This window comes from Bidens hawaiensis, unplaced genomic scaffold (genome assembly GCF_021521415.1).
Source record: "Bidens hawaiensis isolate Kalapana, Puna unplaced genomic scaffold, B.hawaiensis_p1.1 tig00001960_1, whole genome shotgun sequence".
Lineage (NCBI taxonomy): Eukaryota > Viridiplantae > Streptophyta > Magnoliopsida > Asterales > Asteraceae > Bidens > Bidens hawaiensis.
The window spans coordinates 875,929-902,670 of NW_027491108.1; the positions used below are offsets into that span (position 1 = coordinate 875,929).

The following is a 26,742-nucleotide window of genomic DNA, read 5'->3' on the forward strand; positions in this document are numbered from 1 at the left end:
TAATATTATATATTGAAAAATTCAAACTGGATAATTGATTGTGAGATTCAAACAATATAAATCATCATCAAATTGCAACATTAATCATTAATCATCAAAATCTTGGATCCTAGGGATGGTTGGTAGCTAGCAATGTCTTTCTTTCTTCAGTTCAGTCTTTTGTTCTCATAATTGTAATACTGCCTTTCCCACCTTCTGTCCAGATCTTGGTTTTACCAACAATTGGCTTCCCGGAGAAAGCAGATGTCGGGTATGACATTGGTTTCGGTTTTGATGGAGGCGGGGTGCGGATTCGGTTTCGGTTTATGTCTTTAAGAGTAACCGCCCCTTCGCCACAAGGTTTTACAAATGCAAATGGAATAACAACTGTTGATGCCATCTTTGTTGGTGTCTTCATCAAAGACTTTTTCCCTATGCATTGCAAGATTGAATGATCTGATTTCAAGAGTCAATCATCAGCAACAGTAAGAAAAATTAATATAATAATTTAAACTTACATAAATAAAAATAATTATATAACTTGAGAAGACAAACCTTCAGAACTGATGTTTCGGCAAATAGGGGTGTGGTGCTCTGGAACCATATTATTACCTCCATACTCGGTTTGTGAATTGCTTGAATCTGTAACAACAATTAAACACAAAAATATTAAATATGGTACATCAAACAAAATAGAACATTTAAATGTTCAAATGTGCAACTACCTGCATGATGCATCTGGATGTCAGATAATCTTGATACATTCCTGTATTCAAAATATTGAATCGTACCAATCATTTATGTGAACAAAGATATCAAATTATAACATAAACTTAGGAAAAAAAAACATACAGATCATCAAGAAAGCAATCGGGTAGCCAGTCATCTGAAGATTGATCCGAACCAGATGCAGATAGGCGCATATCATCTGAAAACACAAATTATTACTCACTTTCAAATCAAACAAACATCATTGCATCATTTAACAATGATTTTCAAGAGTCAAACCAGCAAATCCAGACACCCATTGTGCCATGTCAGCAAAAACCACATCTAATGAGTCTTCATTCTCCTAAACAAGATAGCAAAACGCGTGGTAAAACAAGAACTGCAAAATATTCAAACTCAATGTAAACAAGCTGATTTAAACCTTAGACTTTAAAAAGTCGGATGAAAAATCCTCATCACAAAGTTGAAGAACATCAGCATCCAAAATTTCATCATCAAAATGCAGCACACGACATCTCTTTGATCTGGAAGATGGCTCTAGCCCCTTCTCTACATATTCTGATTAACCAGTCCAATTAACTAACACGAATAATAATAATAATAATAATATACAAACTACCATTATACGCCAAATCCTGACAAGACTTGACAGGGGTGGTTGTTTCATCCAACATGTAAGAAAGATCATCATCGTTCCAGAGGCTATTAGACGCATCTGTTTATAATCCATTTTAGCATTAGATATGAAGTAATGAACAACATACAAACAACATTACGATTAAGTAACAAATAAAAAGAGTCTTGCCTAGTAGTAGACTGTAATCGTCGTCTTTCCAGTTGCAAATTCCATTGCTAGAATTCATTAGATGAGCAACACAACACATAACTAAATTAGGATCAGGCAGTATAAAGAGTTGAATAGATGATAATTATGGCAATTAATTAGTTGATTTGTGTAATAAATTGGTGGAGTATAAGCAGGAGAGAATTAATAATAGCATTTAGTAATGGATGAACATACATACATACATAATAATAATCTTAATATAAAGCCGAGCCAAAAGAAAAATCAAGATCTATCCATTACTAATCATGTCGATGGTCACAAAATTAAACTAGAAAAAATAGCTCGTCATGAGATGAATGCAGAACTTCATATGCACTAGGGCTGTCCAAACAGCTCGTGACTCCATAGATATGTACATATAAACCGACTAACCGAGCTGAGTCGGCTAGGATAGTGAGTGTATGCACAAATCAATCGATGAAACATGAAATGAAACGAGCTGCAACTCGTAAAACTGGGACAATCACCTTACATTCGTTTTTAAAATAATAATAATAATAATAGAGTAAAAGGGGGGATTAGATTAGATTAGCAGGCACGTACTAGTAGTGGTCCATGGAAGTAAATAATAATGAAATCTGGTAGCAGCAAGCAGCTGAATCAATCAAATCAAAGACGAAGGTTGTTTGCTTCTATAGTATAGAAATTGCAATCGGAAGTAAGTAGCCGTTGAGATGGTGGTGTGGAGATACGTGCAGTATTTATTTGGGTTTGGGTGGGTCTATTTATTTATATAATTCATTCATTTCCCTTTAACGGAGGATAATAATATATTTATATCTTTTCTAATTTCTTCTACAAACAAATTGCACTTATTAAACATCTCTCAAATGGGTGTGCAATTAATCGTTAGTGGTGGCTCCTCTTCAATAGCTCGGTGGTGGTTCCACAACTATGATTTATGTGAATCCAAACAAGGTTTGTAGCAAGTTTTTTCCTAATTTTTTAAAAAAAATTGCAAACACAACTTTGAAAAGTCGCATTGTCTTGAATTGTCTTAAGGCGTTAAAAGAAGAACCAACTCGAGTGTTACTGGCAAATGATATAAATTTGTGGGCTTGTAGCATTCATGTGGTTCGGAAGCAAATGACGCATTTCATGGTTCGACAAAGCTTGCCATTTAAATATTCGACAACGAGCCAAGGTGGATTGACACGAAGAGGACCCGTATCTTGACTAAAATGGTTAAAAATAAATTTAACCAACATTTATCAAGTATGTTTGATGTTTATCTAGAAAATATGGTACAACATCAAACATTCACAAATCAATGACAATGTAGCATCTTCAAAATGTTCAAGTAATAGTCGTGAGGCCCGTGATCATATGTTTAACTTGTATGATACTTTAGTGAATGAAAGTACTAAACGACAACGACGGGGTAGCACTCCAAGAAGCGACTTCACGACTCACGAGGTATGATGGGAGAGACTTTTTATCCCATATGTATGCAAGATATGTTGGCTTGTGGAAAGGCAAGAAAAGATCAATTTCCGATACTATACGTTACTGCCTGAAATCTACTAACCTTTTAATCTTCTATGGTAGGTTCGGAATCTTAGACATGAACAACACCCCTCATGAGACTTAGAAATCTCCACATATGCAGTTTGTTTTTACACCAAACAGAAACTTTACTACGCACATTGTACTTCATAGATGATATAATTTTTTATAAAAATAGTTCAAACGTTTATCATGTCATATCGTACTTTATAGATGATATTTTCTTTTCTTTTGAAGTTCAAATGTTTATTATGTCATGGCGCATTGTTTATTGGGACGTTCAAGTTAGTATACCAACATTCACAATTTAAAAGTAATATTATTCTTTTTAGTTGATAAAAGTTTTTGAGCTTGAAGTAATATCAAACATATAATACATTTCAAAATTCATTAGTGAAAGGACTAAAAGCAAGATGAAAATACATGTAAAGAATAGTAACAGAAAGTCTGGAGGACGCATTCCATAATATTGAATATTTCTGAAGGCCAAAATTTGTAATTTACTCAAATTTCTTTGTCCTAATAATTAGATTAATAGATATCATGTTAAGACGTCATTGAGCGAAGATTCTATAAAAATAAACTCCCAAAATTGAGGATTATCACAGTATTGATTCTGTGCTGCAGGATGACAAAACAACAAGAATGTTTATGGACATTATCGTTTTATGCTAATGAATTCACATGACCATTGTCGCAGTATGTTTGTATTCATCTACTGATAAAGAAAATTAATTAATGAAAGAAAAAAATGTGTTAACATTGGATCCAAAGTTACTTTACTATAGTCTATTGGTTAATCAACAAAAGCTCATAGTTAAGTATCATAATCAATACAAGACAATCTTACATTAGAAGTAGAGACCATAAGCCTTACTTGTTCAATACTAAAGTAACCATGATTAAGCATACTTGATTCTTTTAGCTGGACCTTGGTCAAGGATGGGGTCAACTGAAGGCTCTGCTTGCTCGGTTTCAGGGCCCTGTTCTCCTTCTGCGGTTGATGGTGGTGTGTAACCCTCTGGGAATGGCGGTGGTGGTGGCGCAGCCGGAAGCTGTATGCAAAGTTCAGTTTAATAAAAAAATATTGTAAGCATATGAATATAAACAAATTGCCCGTTTGACATTTAGCTAAGTTGGCCTACGAAGTTTTGAAATCAGAAAAATAAGGATAAAAAGGCACGGTTTACCTTGCGTTGCAAGGAGGCAAGAATGTGGTCAACTCGTTTGACTTCCTTAACGTCAATAGTCTCCTTAGCAGACTTTGGTTCAAGTGATGTTTTCTCATCCTCAGAATCCACTATATAATACTCATCAATGATATTTAATACATTACTATTTATTAAAAGTAAAAAAAAAAGACAGAAAATGATTTCTGGATCTGACAAGAATACTTACCATACCCAACTTTCTCCAACTTTGAGGCTGCAGTTGTAAAAGCCTTTGATATATAATATAACGCGCGTCCCTGTATATACAACCAGATTAAACTACACAACATACTGCAATGTAATACTTTATATGAACTAACAGAAAAAAATGACGAAATAGTACGTACAACCCGAGCTGCAAAGACATTGCAAAGCTGTGGTGCTTGATATATTGAACCATCAAGCACATAATATGTTAGCATTGGGGTCACCTTCTCGGGACCGTCCCTCTTTTGCTTACGCATCACAAACAAGTGAGGCTCCATAACTTCACTCACCATGAACTCTATTCCTGTCATTTTACTATAACATCAACTGTCATTAATAATCTCACTCTGCTTCAATACTAATTAATAACATTAAATAATACTATAACTTACGAAAGATGGGAAAGATCTAAAGGATGAATGGAACGCATCCTGAGCTGTTCGTTGTTGCAAGTGTAATCATAGAAAGGAGAGAGCGCAAAATAATCAAAGACAAGATTGCGGTCCAATGGATACGTGTTTAACCATAACTGATCACGGAAGCATATTCCCGTCATGTCAGTCCCGGGTGTCGGTGGGGCCGCCGCTGCTGCAGGATTTCCATCCACCATGTTGGGCGGCAGCATGGGTGTACCTGCCATTGCCCTCAACTCTAAATTTAGCAACACAATAGCCTTTTCACCTGTTTTAAAATAATAACAGTAAAAATTTAATAAAGAATTTCGATCACGGAATTAATTTCCGAAACACATCTAATCTCGGGCAAGATTCTTAGCTGGTTCTATTTCCGACACATAAGTTGTGTTATAGAGCAATGTGTTAAGTTGTATAACGGCATAATCAAGAAACCGATCACCCAAATTCCTAAACTGTTTACCTTTTCACTTGATTTAGGTTTGCACTACAAGTTGATATTGTGTATTTTAAAAATGGTACATAAAAAAATGTGTCTTAAGCCTGATACAATTAAAATAGTACATGTAGACATAACATCAAACACCTTGTGTGCATTCCAGCAAAATCCCAATTGTACAATTTCTATGGTGTCTAGTACATATAATGAAGTCTAGTTGAAGAAGGGATTAGGGATTAAGCTGTATTAATTTGAATAAGATAACCCAATTGAGAATAGCACGCACAACTAGATTCGAATTTCAAAGTAACCCTAATTCTTGATATCAAGATACAAATAAATTGAAAAACCTAAATTCGATTGACGAAAAGATATTAGGAATTTATTATTTACCTGGGATCAATTCAACTTGGCAACCAGACGCAACAAATGATGCTTCAGATCACTACAGACGCTTGCTTTTGCTTAAAACGTTAAGCTGGGTAACCTAATGAACTGCAGAAAATGTAATTATAGCAATAAATGAGTAATTAAGACGCAAAGACGGTTTGGCCGAGTGGTCAGAGGGACCAGAGGGCGCCAGATTTAGGCTCTGGTCCGAAAGGGCGTTGGTTTATATTTTTATTCATTTACAGTTCAAACCTTAATAATTCTATTTTTGTTGTATTTTAATTTAATTTGATGCCTAAAAAGGTGTGTACTTAACTCTTATGTATCATAATAGGTATGAAAGATTTATCGTCTATAGGCTTACCATATGATAACAATGTTTGCCTGTAATCATAGTGGTTTGGGCGTTGGACACTTGAACTCATTAAAAGGTGTGGTAACAAGTTATAACAATTCAGAATGAATAACTTATCTTAACTAACTCCTATTAATGGTATGTATAATAATCGTCTCGGAGTGGGGTCATTGTTGATACACATGTAACTATTCCTTTCACACGTGTGATAGTGTATGATGTTTTTGGTGTGACTAGCATGCAATTATAGCTCCAACATCAAGTTCTTCATTCTAGAATTCTTGCTTTTACATCGTTTGACATACTCTATACTCAAAGATTATGGGTTAACTTATAGCCATTCAATTCCATATATACTTGGTTTGACCTCCCTTAAATTTTAGCTTGTTGAGAAAGTATAAATTAGAGATGTAGATTAGGCAAAGCCTTTTAAATTGGTGGTGTAACATTTTGAGAATGTTAATTAGTATTTGATATTAAAATCCATTCATTTGTAAAAACTTGAACTCACGTCATTTCCGTGGTTAACTAACAACATATCACTAAACCGCTAAATCATGGTCAAAATGTTTATTTTAGTTAAAGTTTCCACTTATCAAGCCTAGTTGAGTTACAAAAAATGTCCAGTGACCAATTTTTTTTGTGAGTTACATGATATAATGATAGCTTATTTTAATATCTTATTGTTTCTACTTTTGGTTTGTCATTCTTCATTGGTGTCAATGAATTACTTTCTTGTTTTTTTTTGTATTTTTATCATCTTTTTATCTTTCTATTCTTTTATCACATCTACTAGATTGAGAAAATACATATCCTTATCTCGCATGCCCTAAATCTTACTTTATAAGTAAGATTTTACTGTGTGTTTGTTAATTAGTATTACTAGGTCAATACGGGTAGTAAAGAAAAGAATAAAATCATAAAGGGTTATGAAGAGGTATGTACCCGCCTCAACACCGAGCAAGGCGGGTCAACCCACAAGATAAAGACATTATGAAGGCACAAAGCCAAAACCTATGCGCATAGCGCATACAAAACATGCTCAGGCATCATATGCCCAGGCACACATATGCTCGCGCATCACATGTGCGCGCGGCGCATCAGCGCGCGGCGCATATCACATGCTCGTGCATACCACATCTGCCCAGGCACACATATGCTAGCGCATCACATATGCGCGCGGCGCATCAGCGCGTGGCGCATATCACATGCTCGTGCATATCACATCTGCGCATGAAATATCTGCGCGTGAGAATAAAGAGAAGACCTCGCGCATCCTCAGGATTGGCGCATATCACACATGCACATAATCGACCTCGTCCTTATCCAAATCAGGATTAGGGCAACCTTGATTGTGCACGTCAGGCAACCTTCCAGAAGGCATCTTTTTAAGGAATAAGGATATGCTGATGTTGACAGCTGCTAAATGAAAGGTGGACAGCTCAGCATGACTCATGTGTTACCACGTGATTACAACCAACGAGAAAGCGCCAGGTGTCCCGGAGGACACGTGGCGCAGTGCGATTGGAGGAGACCAACGAGGTTGAGCCCAATCAGTGGAAACCCTAGCACTATAAATACAGCATCAACTCCACTTTGATGACACATTCATACTCAATCATTGACAGTTACAGGCAGTGATATCACATTCAATCATATTGAATTACATTCACACACAGTCAGTTACATACAAACACACAGTCTCACAATCAGAGGGTATTCAGCTATTAAGCAATACTCTTGAGATTCCCTGACACACATTATCATCTTCTCGACAATATACTGATTCTCACGCCGGAGGGTTACCCCAAAGAGGACCCCTCTGTCCCTTTCTGAGGGGTAAGTAACGGCGCTGTTCATTTTGTAGGTGGAAGAACACGGATCCAGAAGAACCATCGGTGAAATAGTATAATCACACCCGAGGAAAGTAGATCTGCTACCAGCGAGTAGATCCACGTTTCTTCATTGGCGCCATCCGTGGGACACATCGGCAATCAGATCTCATCAGATCTACATAAAAAAAATCAATCACCATGGTTTCTGGCGTTCGCAACGTTGATCAAGCTCTGGAGGATATTGAACGTGAGGGTGTTAACGACGGACAGCAGGTTCTGAGGGTTCCGCGTGATTCTATGCGTACCACCAGCAACCGTCCCTTCGTCACAACCCCTCACGGCCAGACTGAAACTCCTCCAGACGATCTCATGTTACAAAATATGGCCGGCGCGAAACTGAAAGGACCAATGGGTCCAGAAGAAGAAACAAATGATCCGAATGAATGGCTCATAAACGAGCAGCGGCATCTGATGGAAAAGTACAATGAAATGGTCAAACAGAGGAAGCTAGCCGACCAAACACAAAGGCAAGCGTTTGATAAGCAGACTACAAAAAGGCCGCGCGCGCCGGAAGAAGGACATTCTGTTCACACTGCACACACTGAGTTCAGTGATGAAGAAGTGCATAGCATGAGGAAGACGCGGGATACTCATGCAGGAGGCTCACAGCTCCGCGCACCTGTGAACATGGCGCCTGGAGCCAGAGCCGATCTGGATCTGCACATGCCGTACAGCCCACCAGTCAGAGGGCAAGTGGACGTAACCACACCCTACAGACCAGCCATCTTGGTGAAACACTCAAAGTTCACTGCGCGCATCGCGCAGGCTCCCATCCAGCACAAGACCAAGATGCCAAGTGGTCTGGGTAAGTATGACGGCACGACAGATCCAGACGATTTCTTGCAAGGTTTTTACAACACGGGAAACCTGGAGAGCTGGACGATGCCAACATGGTGTCATATGTTTGCTCGCTGCCTAACGGGCGCGGCGCGAGTATGGTTCGAGAGCTTGCCGACTGGGCAAATTGATGGGTTCGAGGAACTATTAGAAAAGTTCCAAGCCCACTTCGTACAGCAGCGCAGGCACACGCGCGATCCTGATGACATCATGCACTGCGTACGTAGGAATGATGAAACGATTGAAGATTACATCACTCGGTTCAATCAGGAGTCTCTGGCAATCGGAGGTATAACCGAGCAACTCCTGCGCGTGGCCTTTATACAAGGCGCGCGCAGTGATCAATTACGACGAGCTCTCGTAAGCAAAGATGGCATGCCCACCACGTGGGCCAAGTTAATGGAGGCATCGCGAGTTTTCGCGAGAAATGAAAAACAGATTGCCCAAGATAGGGCAAGAGAAAGAGCGCATCAGGCTGAATCACCGCGCAGCAAAGAGAAGAGGGCCAAACAGAACTCTGTATGGTCCAGGTTGCAGCCAACAAGTTTTTCTTCCGCAGAAAAGCAAGCGCAACCAAGCTCACCCCAGCCCCAAAAAGATGTCCGTAGTCGCGGGGAGGGTGACAAGAGGGAGGGCGGCAGAGATCCTAGCAGACCTCTGCCAAGAATATGGACACCCCTCACTAAAACACCTTCACAGGTGTTAAGTACTGAGAATGTTCAATTCAAGCCCCCCAAGCAACTACACTACAAGGGACCGCAAAACAGTGGCAAATATTGTGAATTTCACAGGTCCCCGGGCCACAACACCGACGCATGCCATCATTTAAAGGATGCGATCGAAAAGGATGTAAAATCAGGCAGGCTGGCTCACTTGGTGAAAAACCAAAGAATAGAAGATGAGCAACCGGAAGGAGCCTCTGCCAGCAAGAAATACAAAAGAATCTGTGTGGCTGAGGGGGGACGACAGGGGCAGACGTCAAAAAAGAGAAGCGCGCAAATCCACGGAGATTGGCGCGAGCAGCAAGTCATCTTCCCAAGAATCAGGGGAGGCCCTTCAATAAGCAGTCCTCTCGTCATCACCACACACATTGCTCATTACGAAGTGTCAAAGGTCCTGGTGGACACTGGAAGCGAATCTGACATTATGTATGAGCAATGTTTCAGAAAGTTAGACCCGGCAGACCAAGCGCGGCTCGAAATTGTGAACGCACCAATCTGTGGTGTTTCAAATGAAATCATCCATCCCCTAGGCCAGATTCAGTTTGAACTAACTATGGGGGATGATGAGCACAAGCGAGCCGAAGTTGTCAACTTCTTGGTCTTGCCCACCACGTCATGCCACAATATGATCCTGGGTATGGGAACGATTGCCCAATTTAATGCTGTACCGTCGCCAGCGCACGGCGCATTGGGGTTCCCTACACCAACAGGCGTAACATTTGTTTACCGCGATCATTTGTGCGCAGTGACAAGTACGCCGCGGGAAGGGAGAATGAAACTTCCAATGGCGGACAATGCGCCAGAGAAGTGGATTTTAAACCCAAAATTCCCAGAGCAAACGGTCACAATTGGCGCAACCATTTCAGACGAAACGAGATTGAGAATGAAAAGGTTGCTCACAAAATACACGTCGGTTTTCGCGTGGCAACACTCTGATATGACGGGGGTCCCGCGGGACTTGGCGCAACATTCTCTTAACACGTTCAAGTCGGTGGAGCCAATTGCTCAGAAAAAGAGAATCATGGGGGATGAAAAGGCGAAGGCCATGAATGAGCAAGTGGAGGACCTGTTGCACGCAAACATCATCCGCCCGATCCGATACCAAACGTGGGTAGCCAATCCTGTGATGGTAAAGAAAAGCAACGGGTCATGGAGGATGTGTATTGACTTCAAGGACCTCAACAAAGCATGTCCGAAAGACTGCTACCCCCTCCCAAACATCGACGCAAAGGTGGACTCCGTGGCGCCATTCAAGCTCAAATGTTTCCTGGATGCCTACAAAGGCTATCACCAGATTCAAATGGCACCACAGGACGAAGACAAGACTGCCTTCAGAACCGACAAGGGTGTTTTTTGTTACACAAAAATGCCCTTTGGTTTAAAGAATGCGGGCGCAACCTATCAGAGACTTATGGATTCGGTTTTCAGTGAACAAATCGGAAGAAATCTAGAAGTCTACGTTGATGATTTGGTGATCAAGAGCAGGGAGGAGAGACAAATGCTCAAAGACATCGAGGAAACTCTTCAGCGCCTAACGGAAGTTAACATGAAGCTCAACCCGAGTAAATGTACTTTCGGCGCGGAAGAGGGGAAATTTCTTGGTGTAATGGTCACTAAGGATGGTTTCAAGGTGAACCCCGAAAAGGTGGAAGCCATCCTTGACATGCCTTCACCATCCACCATGAAAGAGGTTCAGAAGCTGAATGGTAGATTGTTGTCAATCAACAGGTTCCTAGCGAATCACGCCAGCAAATCTACTCCATTCGTTAACACTTTGAAGAACTGCTTGAAGAAGAGCCAATTCAAGTGGACGCCTGAGGCTGAGCAAGCTTTCAGTGAGATAAAAGAATGTCTCATGAAGCTGCCCGCGCTAACAGCTCCACTTCCTGGCGAAACCCTTACATTGTACCTGTCAGCTGGAGACCGCGCCATCGGCGCAGTATTATTGGTGGATCGCAAGGGGATCCAAACGCCAATATACTATGTGAGTCGGGTGCTGACAGACCCTGAGACGCGCTATTCCATCATGGAAAAGTTAGTTTTGTCACTAACACACGCGTCGTGCTAGCTTCACAGATACTTCAATGGTCATCCGATTGAAGTTCTGACAGGTTATAACATCCAGCAAGTCTTGTGACGCCCCGCGCTCTCCGGAAGGCTGACAAAGTGGGCGCTGGAATTAGGTGAACACACGATCACCTATAAGCCCCGTCCAGCAATAAAGGGTCAAGTTTTAGCGGATTTCATCACGGAAATCCCAGAGGGAAAGATTGAAGAAGCTCAGCGGGAGGTAGACCCTCCGCGAGCAAATGATGAAGAAGATGTTTGGAGGCTATTCACTGATGGAGCCTCCAACAGCGAAGGGTCCGGCGCAGGCCTCAAACTGGTGGACCCTGATAATCATGAATATACTTATGCTATCAGATTGGACTTCAAGAGTACCAACAATGAGGCTGAGTATGAAGCCCTGCTGGCTGGTCTGCGCATTGCGCGCAAGTTTGGAGTTAAAAGGCTAGAGGCCCATATTGATTCTTACTTGGTAGCTGCTCAAGTCAACGGCCTTTATGACGCCAAGGAGAACACCATGCCTCTATATCTAGAGCAGGCAAAAAAGCTCGTTGAGCAGTTTGACTTCTTCAAGATCATACACATCTCGCGCAGCGAAAACAAGTCCGCTGACGCGTTGAGTAAAATGGCGTCAACTAATTTTGATCACTTTGGCAAAGATGTCAGGGTGGAAGTAATGAGCAGCCCGTCAGTGCAAACGCAATCGGTCCTTGTAATTCATACAACCCCTTCATCCTGGATAACTCCAATAATGGAATTCCTGAAGGAGGGGAAGTTACCGGACGATCGCGCACAGGCGAGGAAGATAAGACACAAGGCGCAGAACTATGAACTACTTGAGGGTACATTATATCGACGCTCTTATCTTGGACCGCTCATGAAATGCCTTGATGCTGAAGAAGCAAGCTATGTGATTAGGGAAATTCACGAAGGAATCTGCGGAATACACGCTGGACCGCGCATGATGGTTGCCAAGGCAATGAGCGCAGGCTACTATTGGCCAGGCATGTACTTGGATGCGCTAAAAGAAATCCAAAAATGCAAGGCATGTCAGAGCCACGCGCCAAACACCATGCGGCCAAAGAACAACTTGATTCCAGTGACCTCCGCATGGCCTTTCCACAAATGGGCCATTGATATTGTGGGGCCCCTGCCGCAAGCGCAAGGGCGAGTGAAATTTTTGGTAGTGGCAGTAGACTATTTCACAAAATGGGTTGAAGCCAAGCCACTAGCAAAAATCACAGCTGAGGCGATGAAGCAATTTATCTGGAGCCACATCATTTGCCGTTTTGGCCTTCCTATGGAAATTGTGAGCGACAATGGCAAACAATTCACTGACAGAAAGATATCCAGCTGGCTCAAAGAATTGCACATCAACCAAATCTTCACTTCGGTCTACCACCCTCAAGGGAATGGCCAAGTGGAGCGCGCGAATCAAAGTTTGTTAAATGGGCTGAAGAAAAGGTTGGAGGGAGAATCCCATTCTTGGGTTGAAGAGTTACCTAATGTCCTGTGGGCGCACAGGACATTAAGCAAAACTAGCAACGGCGAATCCCCGTTCAGCCTAACCTATGGGACAGAGGCTATGATCCCAGCAGAAATTGGATGCCCATCCCATAGGGTACTCATGATGAGCAAGACTGACAACGAGCGCGAAAGAAGATTGGACCTCAACTTACTTGAAGGGCGCAGAGAAGCGGCTATCATCAATGAAGCCAAATACAAGAAAAAGCTGGAAAAATATTATAATCAGCGCGTTAAAGAATGCCACTTCAAGAAAAATGATTTTGTCCTTCGAAACAATGAAGCTAGTCGCGCGATACCCCCAGGAAAAATGTCCCCCAATTGGGAGGGACCTTATCAAATTTCAGAAGATTTGGGGAAAGGCGCGTACACTTTAAAAGATTTGAATGGAAAAAAGATACCGCGCGCGTGGAACGCGGCACAACTTAGAAAATGCTTCATGTAAAAGTTCAAATATGTAATCAAGTCTTTTAAGCCATCATGAATGATGATTAGCGCTATCTTTCAATATTTGTTCTATTAACTTTGCATACATGTTTCACACTTCCTTTATTAATTTGGAGCAATATGACAACACTATATTGACTTCAAAACAAAATAAAACGAAGTAAAACATACATGCGCGAGCCTTAGCTCAAACGCGTTAACGAGTCTTAACTCTAAAACGTCAGGGCCTTAGCTCAAACACGTTAATGAGTCTTAACTCTAAAAACGTCAGGGCCTTAGCCCAAAACAAAGAGCCTTAGCTCAAAACACTCACAAACATCCATCTTACATCCCGCGAAGTCTGATCATAAAAATCCTTAAACACAACTAAGGCAAAGTACATGCCATATCATAGTTGTTAAGGTCTCAGGTCGAGGTCGCGCGCGGAATCATAGTGGATATCTGAGTAACACATGCTGACATGTAATGGCTAAAACTCATACTTCCATATAAAAACCGCGCGACAACGACGCGCAAAAAAGGAATTGTGAAAAGTTAGCGCGCATGTCAGCATAAACAAGATACTGCGAAACCACTTACAAAATAGAACAAAGGTTAAGTGAATAATTTCCTTACAACCTTGTTCTTATTTTAACGTGCAAGCATATCTTATATCTATACAAGCAAACATGAAGAGATGAATGGAAATGCGCAAGATGAGAAAAAGAGAAAACAAGTTTCATTCCATAGCATTGAAATTTACAAGTATGATGAGTTACAAATTACAAGTATAAAAAAAAAAATATATAAAATTTGATGAAGGGCTTCTCAAGTCTCCACGTCGACGTCAGCCGCTTCATCACCCTCATCATCTCCCTCAGCATCTGGCGCGGCCCGCTCCTCATCTCCGAACTGACCATAGTCAAGTTCTTCCTCCTCATTGGAGTCTTCTATCACGACGGTGTCAGGAGCAGGTTCTTTCGCAGCGCCAGAGCCGCTGGCAGGGGCAACATCCCCCGCGCCACCATCATCGCTACCAGCCCTCTCGCATTCATCGAGCAACTTCTTTAGCGCGCTGAGATCGGGCTGGTCAGCAAGCGCAGCTATCTGCAAATCATTAGAAAAGTATTGAGTACAAAACACTTGGAAAATTAATCAAGTAAAACTCATTAAGGTAAAGGTACCTGCATAAGGATGGGGATGGGAGTATTCATATATTTCTCCCCCACCGCGGCCATGTCCGCGCAGGCCGCGTCGCTCTTGTAAGGGTACTCGGATGGGTTCTTTTTCAACATGCCATATTCATACCCATCCGTAAACCCTTCAGCTCGACCCACCAAGCGCGCGGCAGCATTGCAGTCCATCACAAGGGCCTGAAACTCGGCAGAATATTTCATCGCCAAAGCGCAACGAGTCATGCCCTGTGACACCAGCCATTGGCGATCCTGCGCGAGGCCAGCAACAGACGTCTCGAGGGCAGGAACCTGGGAGTTTAATAACTCAACAGTTTCCTTGGTCTTTTTTAGCTCCTCTTTATCAGACGCTGCTGCCGCCAAAATTTTTTCTTTCTCAGCCTGCGCAGCATCAAGTGCTTCCTGGCTGGACGCTGCCGTCGCCAAGGCCTCATCTCTATCGGCCTGCACGACCGCCAACTCCTTCTTCAGGCGCGCAACCTCGCTCTCCAGTGATGATTTCTCAGTGATACTCTGGACAATAGCTTGGTCACGCGCCTCAGCCTGCTGTTCCAAGACACGCACTCTCCGCGCGTACTTGGCAACTTCGGCCTCCGCCACCTGCTGCTTCTCCCGCGCAGCTTGGAGCTCATGCCCGCGCTTGATAAAGGCGGTGTTGGCACTTGCTCGGTTTTCGCTGAGCTCCGCCTGGAGTTTCTCAGCTCGTGCGCGAGCATCGGAAAGGTTCCAGGCGGCCACCTTAGCCTCTCGCTGGGCTTCCACAAGAGCATCGCGTACTTTAATATAATCACGACGAAGCTCCTGGGAGGCAGCAAAGAAAGCTGACCCAGCGAAAATATGGTCATTCAGCAAGTCCGCGCGGGTGCGCTCCTCCTGATACCTCCTTTCAGTAGGAGGCACGGCATGAGCCCAGAAGTCCTCGCATACGCCCATGGATTGGAAGGAACTGTCTTCATTAATATTCCATCTCGGGCGGTAAACGTGGTCACCTTCCTGCAAAACACAAGAAATGTTCTAAGTCATAAAACATACTTATATGGAGGTACGCGCAGCGGAGCAACAAATTAAAACATACCTGCGGGGATGAAGCAGAAAAGTCAGCGCCAGCCCCACCAGAAGTCTGCGCTGCGAACTCTTGTGGCATCGCAGGGCTGGCGTGGTCTCCCAAGGAGTCTTCAGATTGAGCCCCCTCATCCTCCTCATCTTCTTCAATAGGCCTCTTCTCCTGCGACCTGGAGGGTTCCAAACCAGTCTCGCGGGGAGGGCTGCGTGTAGGAGGAGGCGAGGGAGGTCTCGACGCCGCCAGTTCGGCACGCAATACGGTTTCCTGCTCCTTGGTAATCCCAATAAGGGGAGACTCAGCACTAGCAGGAGCAGGAGCAGAACCAGCGGCGCCAGCAACGGCGCCAGGAGTGTCACCAGCAACTTGTGCGCCAGCTACAACTCCTATGAACAAATCAACAAGGAAAAATGGTTTATGACTGAATCCAAAAGAAAAAATTCAGAAGACAAATGTGCAAAACATACCTTGGCGCAATTCTGTTCGCGCGGCAAACATCGCCATAAAGTTCATTCTACCCTTTTCAGAGGGTAGAACAGGGGACTTCGAAGCAGCCCCCGGCGCAGCCTCAGCACCTTGTGGCGCCTGCGGCTGATCTGCGACCGTCGCCGGTCCTGCAAACATTCAAAGGAGCAAAGGTTTAATACTAATTCAATCAGATGAAGATAAGCAAAGTATACCTGTCGCAGGCGCGGCACCGCTTCTCTCTTCAGCCGCGCGAACGGAGGAGGTGACGCCACCATACCTCAAGTGGACAGGGGGTCTGCCCACTCTCACAGGCAGGGAAGCTAAAGAAACCTTGGTGGTAAACACCTGGGTTTCCTTAGGTCCCTTCGTTTGAGCATGGGGATGAGCGACAGGGGTGTCATCTTTCTTCTGTTTCTTACTGGCCCCTGCGCCAGATTTCCCCTTAGCTTTGCGTTTTAGTAGGGGCGCCTCCTCTTCCTCCTCCTCCTCCTCTTCCGCGAGCTCCAGCTCATAGTTTTCGAGCGCATCTGCAAATACAAGAAACAAAATTGTTAATAAACTTTGGTATTCTAAAGGAATAAGCATAAGTGCGAAGGCTTACCAGGCGCGTCGCTATCAAAGTCAAATTCCAGATCCACTGGGATGAACATGTCATCGAAGCGATCCGGGAAACCAACCTCCCCAGCGCCAAGCGCGACGGAGCCACACTCCACTTGATCATCATAAGCGGCGTGGATATAATCTTTGGTGACTGCGCAAAAACAAGTCAAGTGATATCAGCAAAAGAATTATGTTCGCGCAGAAAATGAAATAAAGCAATGAAATAAACTTACACAACCCGTCGACTTGGATAACGGGCTCAAGCGCGCTGTCAGCCCACAGCTTACTCATGCCGACCCCCACCAGCGCCTCCTCGCGAATGCTCTTGGCGGGGGATGGTTCGGCGGTCAGTTTCTTAACCCAGGCGCCGGTTGGGTTCTTAATAACATCCGCATCCGCGGGCGCAGAATCGATCGCGCGCATCGTCATGCGGATGGGGATTACACCAGCCCTTATGTAAAAGAACCTCTCAGACCAGTCATGAAGGCTCTTGAATGAAACAGTGGAGCACTTCACCTTCTGACTGCGAGGAACAAAAGAGAACCAATTGTCTTGGATCTTGGGCTTGTAAAAATACTGAAAGCGCCGAGGAGTGGGCTCCTCGCGCTGGGATTTGCACATGAACTCAAAGTGAGTCACGCGCACGAGTCCAAACGGATGGACTTGGGATATATGAATCCCATAGAACTTCAGCAGTGCACCCACAAACCTTGTCATCGGGAGACGAAGGTTGCAGTGGGTGAAAAAGTGGCTATATAGGGATATATAGCCGGCAGGCGGGTCCGCCGCCGTTTGCCCGGCCCCAGGCAACATGCAGCCAAACAGGGTGGGAAAGCCCTGAGAGGCGATAAGGCTGTCAAGATCAGCCTGCCTCAATTTGCAGGGGATTTCATTCCACCTCCTCACCACCTTGGTCCTCCTTACCTCCTCCGATGAGCCCTCAGCAACCTTCTTCCCCTTGCCTTTCTTCTTCAACGTCGACATCACTACGGATTTCACGCGGCGTTTTCGAGAAACGATTGAGGTGATCGACGGGTTTGAGGAGTCCGAACAATCAGACATACAACTGAAAATCAAACGGAAACTTCTGAGGAACAGATATTTGGGAAGCAGAAAAAAGGATAATCAGAAAACAAGGAAAGAAAAGCTTAGAAGAATAAGCAAGAAGGTGAAGAATAAAAACTCTAAGGGCTGGCTTTTATAGGCCCAGGAGAGAGAAACTTTGATGCTGAACGGACTTCACGCGCCCCTCTAGCAGGTCTTGGCCAATGCGAGCGTCACACGTGTCCCTGACACTGTGTGAGGAGACATGAAAGGAAACTATACGGCTGCTGCCAGAGTTCACGTGCCCCCACTCGCAGGAACGGACCAACGCGAGCGCGACACGTGTCCCTGACAGCATGTGAGGGGACACGAAAGGCAACTGTAGCACCTCGAGCACACGAAATGTCTGACACGTCTCCATCACTGACCCACGTCAGCAACCGTCACGTACACAGACGATTCGTTTTCAACCAAATGGATAGAACTTCGCGCAACGATGGAAACAACCAAGAAAACGACAAAACCCCTTTAACAGGCCAAATCAGTAAGTCTAATATCTATCTTACCGCGCTCGCGCGAGATAAGACACACATTAGACTGGGGGGTCTTGAAGAGGTATGTACCCGCCTCAACACCGAGCAAGGCGGGTCAACCCACAAGATAAAGACATTATGAAGGCACAAAGCCAAAACCTATGCGCATAGCGCATACAAAACATGCTCAGGCATCATATGCCCAGGCACACATATGCTCGCGCATCACATGTGCGCGCGGCGCATCAGCGCGCGGCGCATATCACATGTTCGTGCATACCACATCTGCCCAGGCACACATATGCTAGCGCATCACATATGCGCGCGGCGCATCAGCGCGTGGCGCATATCACATGCTCGTGCATATCACATCTGCGCATGAAATATCTGCGCGTGAGAATAAAGAGAAGACCTCGCGCATCCTCAGGATTGGCGCATATCACACATGCACATAATCGACCTCGTCCTTATCCAAATCAGGATTAGGGCAACCTTGATTGTGCACGTCAGGCAACCTTCCAGAAGGCATCTTTTTAAGGAATAAGGATATGCTGATGTTGACAGCTGCTAAATGAAAGGTGGACAGCTCAGCATGACTCATGTGTTACCACGTGATTACAACCAACGAGAAAGCGCCAGGTGTCCCGGAGGACACGTGGCGCAGTGCGATTGGAGGAGACCAACGAGGTTGAGCCCAATCAGTGGAAACCCTAGCACTATAAATACAGCATCAACTCCACTTTGATGACACATTCATACTCAATCATTGACAGTTACAGGCAGTGATATCACATTCAATCATATTGAATTACATTCACACACAGTCAGTTACATACAAATACACAGTCTCACAATCAGAGGGTATTCAGCTATTAAGCAATACTCTTGAGATTCCCTGACACACATTATCATCTTCTCGACAATATACTGATTCTCACGCCGGAGGGTTACCCCAAAGAGGACCCCTCTGTCCCTTTCTGAGGGGTAAGTAACGGCGCTGTTCATTTTGTAGGTGGAAGAACACGGATCCAGAAGAACCATCGGTGAAATAGTATAATCACACCCGAGGAAAGTAGATCTGCTACCAGCGAGTAGATCCACGTTTCTTCAGGTTAAAATATTAAGTTACGGCTTAATGTAAAAGCATTATCAAAGAAGCTAACGAGTTAACAAAAAATAAGTAAAGCTTCAAAGATGAGCTAATAAAATATTAGTAATGAGAATTCTATTAAATAAAAAAGTCATAGCATCATTGGAAGACGTCACGAATAAGTATATTATTAGACCTAGAAGAAACAAAAAGGACTCTGTGGCCCAATGGATAAGGCGCTGGTCTACGAAACCAGAGATTCTGGGTTCGATCTCCAACAGAGTCGTTTTTTTTTTATTTTCAAAGAGCAAAACGATCTTTTTTTTTGTTTTTTTTTTTCCTTTTTTCACAATTGTAGTTTATGTTTTGTGTTTACCGATGAGAGAGTCAGATTAAGAGCAGACCAGAATTAAACACAAATACAACACATCTTTATCAAAAATATGAATTGAACTTGACATGTATTGTAATTATGTGATTAAATAAACATCTTTAACGGTCTCAAATTTTATTTTTTCTTAACGTATAAAGGTTGATCTAAAATCATAATCGTAATAATCTAAAACACGTGTCATACCACTTATATCAACATTTTAAAATGTAACAAGCAAAAAAAATTACAAAAATAAATTTATTGATTCAGCCATCATACAAAATGATAAAGCATTCCAAGTTCAGTACTAAAATATTAATTTTCGTATGCTACACATAATTACAACTAGTATTTAGGACCCCGCGCTTCGCGGCGGGACCATTAAATCAAACAGAAAAACATAAGTAAAAACGTTAAATCATAAAATCGCTGCAAGTCGACTCGACGTCAGTCTGTATCGGGTTACAATATCGAAACTAAACAAAAGAAATAAACCCGTCAATGCCAAAATACAACAAATTATCATATGTTGACCAAAAAACTGGCACGTTACAGCTACGAACCAACACAAATTCGGTTAGTATTAGTGGTACAAACACAAATTCTTAAACATAAATTAGTAATCCAGAAAAAATATTCTAAAGTCGAGTTATCAAACTTTGAAACATGGATATAAAGCCATACGACGATGAGATATATTTAAATCATGAAAAAAGTTTCTATCATTGTAAAGACGAACCATAAAAATATGGAAGCAAAAGTTTAAGAAAATTGTTTAACCGATAAATAAAATATATAAAGGCGACACTTATCCAAGGTTAGTGTTTAAAAATATAGTTTGTTAAATATTTTAATTAGTTGAAAATAAAAGTATAATAAAGAAAATAATAAACACTATAGTTGTTTATGGAATTATAGCTTGTGGTTATAATAATAATTAATAAAATATTAAACAATTGAATAGTAAATGGAATAGTACTTATGGAATCCTCCTTTTAATATATATACTAATATGTGTTTCCATTTATTTTTGAAGATTTTATTTTTTTTTTCAGTCATGCAAGTTTATATCTTAAAGACAACTTACCAACTAAAGAATGCCTTATAAACACAAGTTACACATATCAATTAGTTAAGGCTTCCAATAAATTGTATAAATGGTTTGCTTTTGCAGAAACAAAATGTTTAATGAAATAAGTATTTGGTTCTCCCATGGAATCTCAATTCTCCAAAAGAGAAGAAGCTGTTTCCTGAAAAAGTTTCCAAGCTGCAATAACATGTCTCTCTTCTGTCAATGGAGCTCCTACAACGAACCTTAAGATGTATTTACCAGATAGAACCTGCAAAATGAGTCGATTTGTGTTGACGGTTAAAACAATCTTGTCTTTGTTTTTTCTAGTTTCATGAACAATTATACTTAATATTATTACAAAACAGTTAAAAGAAATTTAGAAGGTTGTAAGCACTTAATTATGTTATGGTATGGTATGGGTGACTTCTAAACCCTTTGACTAGTTTGACCATTTCTTTTTAGCAAACACTTTTAATTTTTTTGTGTTTGCTCTGTTCGCAATCAAATATATCGTTTTCACAACTAAAAAAAACACATATAGAAACAAATAGATTTGAATATTTCTAAAAAAGGAAGACATATACCGTATGAGAGATGAAGATCTTCCCGGATGAGTTGACTGCATCCAAGAGGTCACGGTTGACTTTGTTGACATATTCTTCGTTTTTGTTGGCAGGTAGAAGACGAAAGCAAACTAATGAAAATGTCCGAGTAGCAACGATCTGAAAAAGGGAATGTTTACAAGATACATTTTGTTTTAAGAAAATAGATTATCATGTGCATAAAATTACAATCTTTAAATTAAATTATAGCTTAAGGGTATTATTTTATGAATCAAATATCTATAAAAATTGCAATGTCAAATGGGAACACCAACTTGCTCATGTCATAATTACACGTTATTGTTAAACAATCTTATAAATTCATTTGCAATTATCATGCAAAATATTGGCCTTAATTAAGATAATATAAAAATATGTAATGATGATGATAAGCAAATAGGTAAAATGATCTTGCAAATATATTTTAAAAAATCCAAGCAATCTAGTCTTACCTCAAACCTTGAGTCTTGAACAACAAGATCTTCAAATTGTTGAGCTAACTTGATATGGTTTCTAATATAAGACTGAAGATTTTCAACCCCATAAAGCCTTAATACCATCCACAATTTCAGAGATCTATGAAACAATACACAAATGAAAATTACAAAGTTTTCCCTTAACATGAAACATACTATTTTAGCATTTAACCCTTAACATGAAAATTGAATAGTTAATAAAGTCTCTTACCTGAATCTGCGTCCGAGAGGAATTTGCCAATCTTTGTAATCTATAACTGTACCACCTTGAGAAGCCTGATGTACAACAACATATAATAAGTTTCTACAAGAATCTGTGATCTTCAGGTGATTAAATATTTATGCTAATGTGTAGGATGACTATACTTACTTTATTCTTTAAAAACTCGGGATTTGTTGACAGAGATTGAATGAGGGCACTTCGGTCCTGTTTAGATGAGAAAAAAAGTCGGATCATTATTTTAGATGATGATATGCTTTATAAGAATTATTTATGAAATTAAAAATAAGGTCCAAACAAACCTTTATCCATAGTGCTGAACAATCAAAGTTGGTTAAAAACCATTTATGGCAATTCATGTTAAACGAATCAGCTTCTTCAATGCCATTCAAATGATGACGATATTCAGGGCAAATACACGCACTTCCTGCGTATGCAGCGTCCACATGAAACCATATTCCATATTTCTGTCAAACAAATAACATAAACAACTTCATTTTATATACATACAACACAAAATGCATATTACTTGTGTGTGTGTGTATTACCTTTGTAATCTTTCCAAGTGCAAGCAAAGGATCCACAGCTGTTGATGATGTAGTACCTACCTGCGTATATTAATTTGTAAACATCAAATACAGAACCGTAATTTTATATAAATAAAAAGGTTAATTAATATATAAGTTTTACTTACTGTAGCACAAAGGAAAAGAGGGATTAAACCTGAGGCAATGTCATGTGAGATTGCATCAGTGAGTGATTCAGGAGAGAGCGAATATTCATTGCAGCTTTCTGTTTTTAGTGGCCTCAAATTCTCTGCATGAATTCCTGCTATCTACCATATAAAATATCACTTCAAAAGTAAAATCATATTGAGAATAATAATAATAATATGATAACATAGAAAAGAAAAGAAATAAACATACTTGGCACGCCTTCTGTAACGAGGAGTGAGTTTGATCAGAACCATAAACCACAAGCCTTCCAAGCCCATCCTTACCAACCTCTCTCAAAACTTTATCCCTAGCAGCCAAAAGCACAACAAGCAGGGCTTCACTTGCGGTCCCTTGAATTGCACCGCCACCTGGCCCTATAATTAACCAACCTCTTATATGTCTAATTCAATCACAGATAATATAATGGAATAATTACTATCTATATTAATATTGTGTATGTGGATTTGTGCTATGAACAGTGAATTTTCTTTTTTTTAAATTAAACCTCAAAAGTTTTGTGTTTTCAAGCTTGGCCATGAAGATTTGAAAAGATAATAATAAATTAGTATAGTTTTCAATTTTTTATAAACTGACAACAATACTTTTGTGTTTAAAAGTTTGGCCACAAAGGTTTTTTTAGAAATTTAAATTAGTAAGTTTTCATTTTTTATAAATTGACCACAAATATTTTGTAGTTTGTACCTTGAAGTTTAGCCACAAAGTTTTTATTTTTTAAAAAAAGCTACATACACAGGTGCGTTTATTTTTTTTCCTCGACGTTCTAGTATAAATTCTGTGACAAACCGAACAAATACCGACAGGGGCGCCGATATTTGTTTTTATGGTTTTCAATCGATGTAAAACACATGTCAATATCCTTTTGGGCATATCACGACTTTATCCATTTCTATGGTTTTTGATCAATGCAAAACATGTGTCGATATCCTTTTGGGCATTCGGTTGTCATACTGAGTGCCATTACCAGTTACCACACCAGTACCTTAACTAACCGAAAACCGATACCAACCACTTATATGTCTAATTCAATCAAACATAACTGAACAACTAAGTATTAGTTACCCTTTGAAAGGAAATCCTGAGGAAGGTTGAGTAAATTAGCAAGCCAATCAAGTACAATCATTTCAAGCTCTGTGGCAGCGGGAGAAGTTATCCAACTAAATCCCACCATGTTGATTCCAGCACTAAGCATTTCTCCAAGAAAGCCAGCAACACTGCTGTTTGATGGAAAATATGCAAAGTAATCCGGGCTTTGCCAGTGGGTGACTCCTGGTAATATCTTTGTCTCAACATCTGAAACGGATAAATGTTAGGTGTTTGGATGTTTGTAATTGTTATAATCAGATAATTGTTATAATGAGATTGTGTGGTGTGACCTTGAAGAAGTGCCTGCAAGGGTTCAGGGTGCAGTGGTGCAGAATCAGGAAGAAGCTTTTGTAAATATCCTGGCTGGTAAATTAACAACTTTTTTATCAGGGAATGAAGAAAAACAATCTAACCTGCTTTCATTTATATAATATACAATGACAAAAAGGAAAAATTTAGCAGGTCTTAAAACCTTACTTAATTAAATTACCTTTTATTCTCCAAAGTTAACTATAAAATGTATCTTTTTGAGGTTTTAATCAGTTCTTATATTTTTGCTTGTATTAAAAAAATTAGTTACCTTTACTAAATAATGGACCTAGTAGAGATAAAACTGTATACTTTATGTATTACATATAAAAAAAAAATCCAACAGGCCAATCAAACATGCATTATATTGCATTACCTCCTCTACATTTAACCAACCAAACAGCCATTTAAGGCTCCTAAATATTTGTCATATGGCAGCATCAATACTTGTTTTGTGATCTGTTATGTAAGTAACCGGCAGTTGGTTAAAGAAAGCGTGAGGCGTTGCTCAATGTTCAACTAAATCAGCTTTATTCACAACCAGAGGTTGCGTCTCTCATCTTCTGTTTTACTTACATATTATCAAGTAAACCTTTCATATCTTCCTCATCACTTTGGTTGTTTTTACTACGTATGAGCCTCCTACATGCCCTAATTTTGACCCAGAAATACATAAGCCCATGAGGCGTTTTCCAGCACGCCCGCACATCCCAGGCGCGTCTTTTAAAACCAATATCCGACACACGAGTGACACCGAATATTTTCATTAAAAAAATCTTGTATCCACCACTGGTGGCAGATAAGCCTAGATACATATTTCAATCTAGAGATTGTCTTTTCAAGACCAAAAAAATCATCTTTAATACTGCTGTAAAGCATCATTAGTTAAAACAAAAACATTTAGTTTGAAGTAGGGACCTCAACTTGGCTAAGAACAGGGAAAGTCTCAATGTTCTTGTAGTAATCAGCAATGAAATCCACCATTTTGTGTGCATTTTCTCTTAGCTGTTCTGCATCCATGGCCTTCAGACTCAACCCATTATCCCTGTCAGTCAACCCATTCTCCCTGTCACCAAATACCCAGTCAGACATTTCATCAAACACCTTACGTGCATTCACAAAAACGTTAGCTTACATTTTCTTGATGGTTTTCTGTATAATGACAATGGGGTTGGGTTAACTACAAACACTCACGGCTTATCTGTCTGTCAACTCAACTGATCTCATCATTGGCCGGCCTGCCTTGGACTCTTTCAACCTTTTCTTTTGGAAGTTGTCACGTTTTCTTGTCTTTGTTTTTGTGTTACTTACAAAATTATTATTATTATTATTATTATTATTATTATTATTATATACTAGCTTCAGAGCCCGTGTCACACACGGAATGAATAAATTATAAAATTACAAATAAAACAAATAGTTACATAATGTATATAAAAATATATATTGCATCTATGCTTGTATCTATACTATGTGTACATAAATTAATTTTAAATATATCATAAAATGATTTTTTTAAATGAACTTAATAAAAAATGCACGTGTAAAAACATACCCGATAAACATGCCCGATAACGCTTTTCTCTATTGAAAATTTCATTCTCAGTGTCATATATGTATAATGAAAAGAATTTTGGTTATTAACCAATTTCAGAAATAAGACTTCTCATACAATAGTGGTTATAACCACTCAGCCTAAATATAACCCATTGAAGGAAAGAAGAACATTAAATTGTAACGACGGATGCTCTTCAAAATCTATGTTTTGTTGAGCTACACAATGAAAAAGACAAATTTCAGGAAGCCTCTCGACTTTGTCATACAACATAAAAAATAGCATGTTAACTCATTATATTTTGTGAATATTTTGCTTCATTTGAGCATAGTTTTGCATGGAATGCTTCCCATACAACGTTCTTAAGCATATATTATAATTTAATGATTAAAAAAAATTATTTTGTAAAATGAAAACATATTCGAGTTTTGTTTTTATTTACAATCTTCTATAATATACATAGTACAATATGTTAATGATAACATTTGAAATTATATTCTTTTCAATCTTTGATAAACATTGTTTATTGTTAATTTTTGGATTTCACCATCTATTTTGAAATACATAGTAAATAATATGTTAATATTTATTTTTATAAAAAATGTATAGATATAATATAAATTGAGTAAAAAGGAAAGCGAATATTTATTGATCTATTACATATATTAGGGTTAATTAAGAGATTAGTTTTGGAGGGAAAAGTATTGTGAGAATTAACTAAAAGATGACAAGTGTCACAATTATTTTACTTCATTAGAATAGGTGTGTGTGTGTGTATAT

At 40.4% G+C, this 26,742-nt stretch overlaps 3 protein-coding genes and 1 non-coding gene across 4 annotated transcripts; 1 reads left to right on the forward strand and 3 right to left on the reverse strand.

Moving 5' to 3' along the window:
* Window positions 1-151: 151 nt before the first annotated feature.
* On the reverse strand, window positions 152-1,592 carry LOC143601790 (protein XRI1-like). Its single transcript, XM_077079105.1, has 8 exons — window positions 1,514-1,592; window positions 1,328-1,423; window positions 1,130-1,266; window positions 988-1,051; window positions 832-907; window positions 705-745; window positions 535-621; window positions 152-435 (listed from the first exon to the last, which is right to left on the reverse strand). The coding sequence occupies exons 1-8, from the start codon at window positions 1,590-1,592 to the stop codon at window positions 152-154; spliced, it is 864 nt and encodes a 287-aa protein (XP_076935220.1).
* Window positions 1,593-3,712: 2,120 nt separating this feature from the next.
* On the reverse strand, window positions 3,713-5,182 carry LOC143601268 (mediator of RNA polymerase II transcription subunit 6-like). Its single transcript, XM_077078724.1, has 5 exons — window positions 4,872-5,182; window positions 4,620-4,794; window positions 4,460-4,529; window positions 4,252-4,361; window positions 3,713-4,116 (listed from the first exon to the last, which is right to left on the reverse strand). Exons 1-5 carry the CDS (start codon window positions 5,117-5,119, stop codon window positions 3,964-3,966), a joined length of 756 nt encoding a protein of 251 aa, XP_076934839.1. The 5' UTR covers window positions 5,120-5,182; the 3' UTR covers window positions 3,713-3,963.
* Window positions 5,183-19,748: 14,566 nt separating this feature from the next.
* Window positions 19,749-19,821, forward strand: TRNAR-ACG (transfer RNA arginine (anticodon ACG)). Its single transcript has one exon. It is a non-coding gene; the product is annotated as a tRNA-Arg (tRNA).
* Window positions 19,822-21,013: 1,192 nt separating this feature from the next.
* On the reverse strand, window positions 21,014-25,467 carry LOC143600270 (tyrosine decarboxylase 2-like). The gene is made up of 12 exons (XM_077078012.1): window positions 25,326-25,467; window positions 24,389-24,461; window positions 24,075-24,305; window positions 23,205-23,368; window positions 22,973-23,113; window positions 22,827-22,886; window positions 22,581-22,745; window positions 22,429-22,485; window positions 22,270-22,334; window positions 22,035-22,158; window positions 21,565-21,702; window positions 21,014-21,248 (listed from the first exon to the last, which is right to left on the reverse strand). Exons 1-12 carry the CDS (start codon window positions 25,425-25,427, stop codon window positions 21,129-21,131), a joined length of 1,440 nt encoding a protein of 479 aa, XP_076934127.1. The 5' UTR covers window positions 25,428-25,467; the 3' UTR covers window positions 21,014-21,128.
* Between the last annotated feature and the right edge of the window lie 1,275 nt (window positions 25,468-26,742).

Bases quoted from the DNA above. Each gene is read 5' to 3' on its own strand.
- LOC143601790 (XM_077079105.1), bottom strand. From the start codon at position 1,592: ATGTGTTGTGTTGCTCATCTAATGAATTCTAGCAATGGAATTTGCAAC. The intron at 1,267-1,327 runs GTAGTTTGTATA...CTGGTTAATCAG, and splicing joins TCAGGATTTGGCGTATAATG to AATATGTAGAGAAGGGGCTA. The intron at 908-987 runs GTTTGACTCTTG...TTGTGTTTTCAG, and splicing joins ATGGGTGTCTGGATTTGCTG to ATGATATGCGCCTATCTGCA.
- LOC143601268 (XM_077078724.1), bottom strand. From the start codon at position 5,119: ATGGCAGGTACACCCATGCTGCCGCCCAACATGGTGGATGGAAATCCT. The intron at 4,362-4,459 runs GTAAGTATTCTT...AGTATTATATAG, and splicing joins GTTGGAGAAAGTTGGGTATG to TGGATTCTGAGGATGAGAAA. The intron at 4,117-4,251 runs GTAAACCGTGCC...CTTTGCATACAG, and splicing joins TTGCCTCCTTGCAACGCAAG to CTTCCGGCTGCGCCACCACC.
- LOC143600270 (XM_077078012.1), bottom strand. From the start codon at position 25,427: ATGGATGCAGAACAGCTAAGAGAAAATGCACACAAAATGGTGGATTTC. The intron at 23,114-23,204 runs GTATGTTTATTT...TTTATATGGTAG, and splicing joins CGTTACAGAAGGCGTGCCAA to ATAGCAGGAATTCATGCAGA. The intron at 21,249-21,564 runs GTATATGTCTTC...CTCATTTTGCAG, and splicing joins AGATCTTCATCTCTCATACG to GTTCTATCTGGTAAATACAT.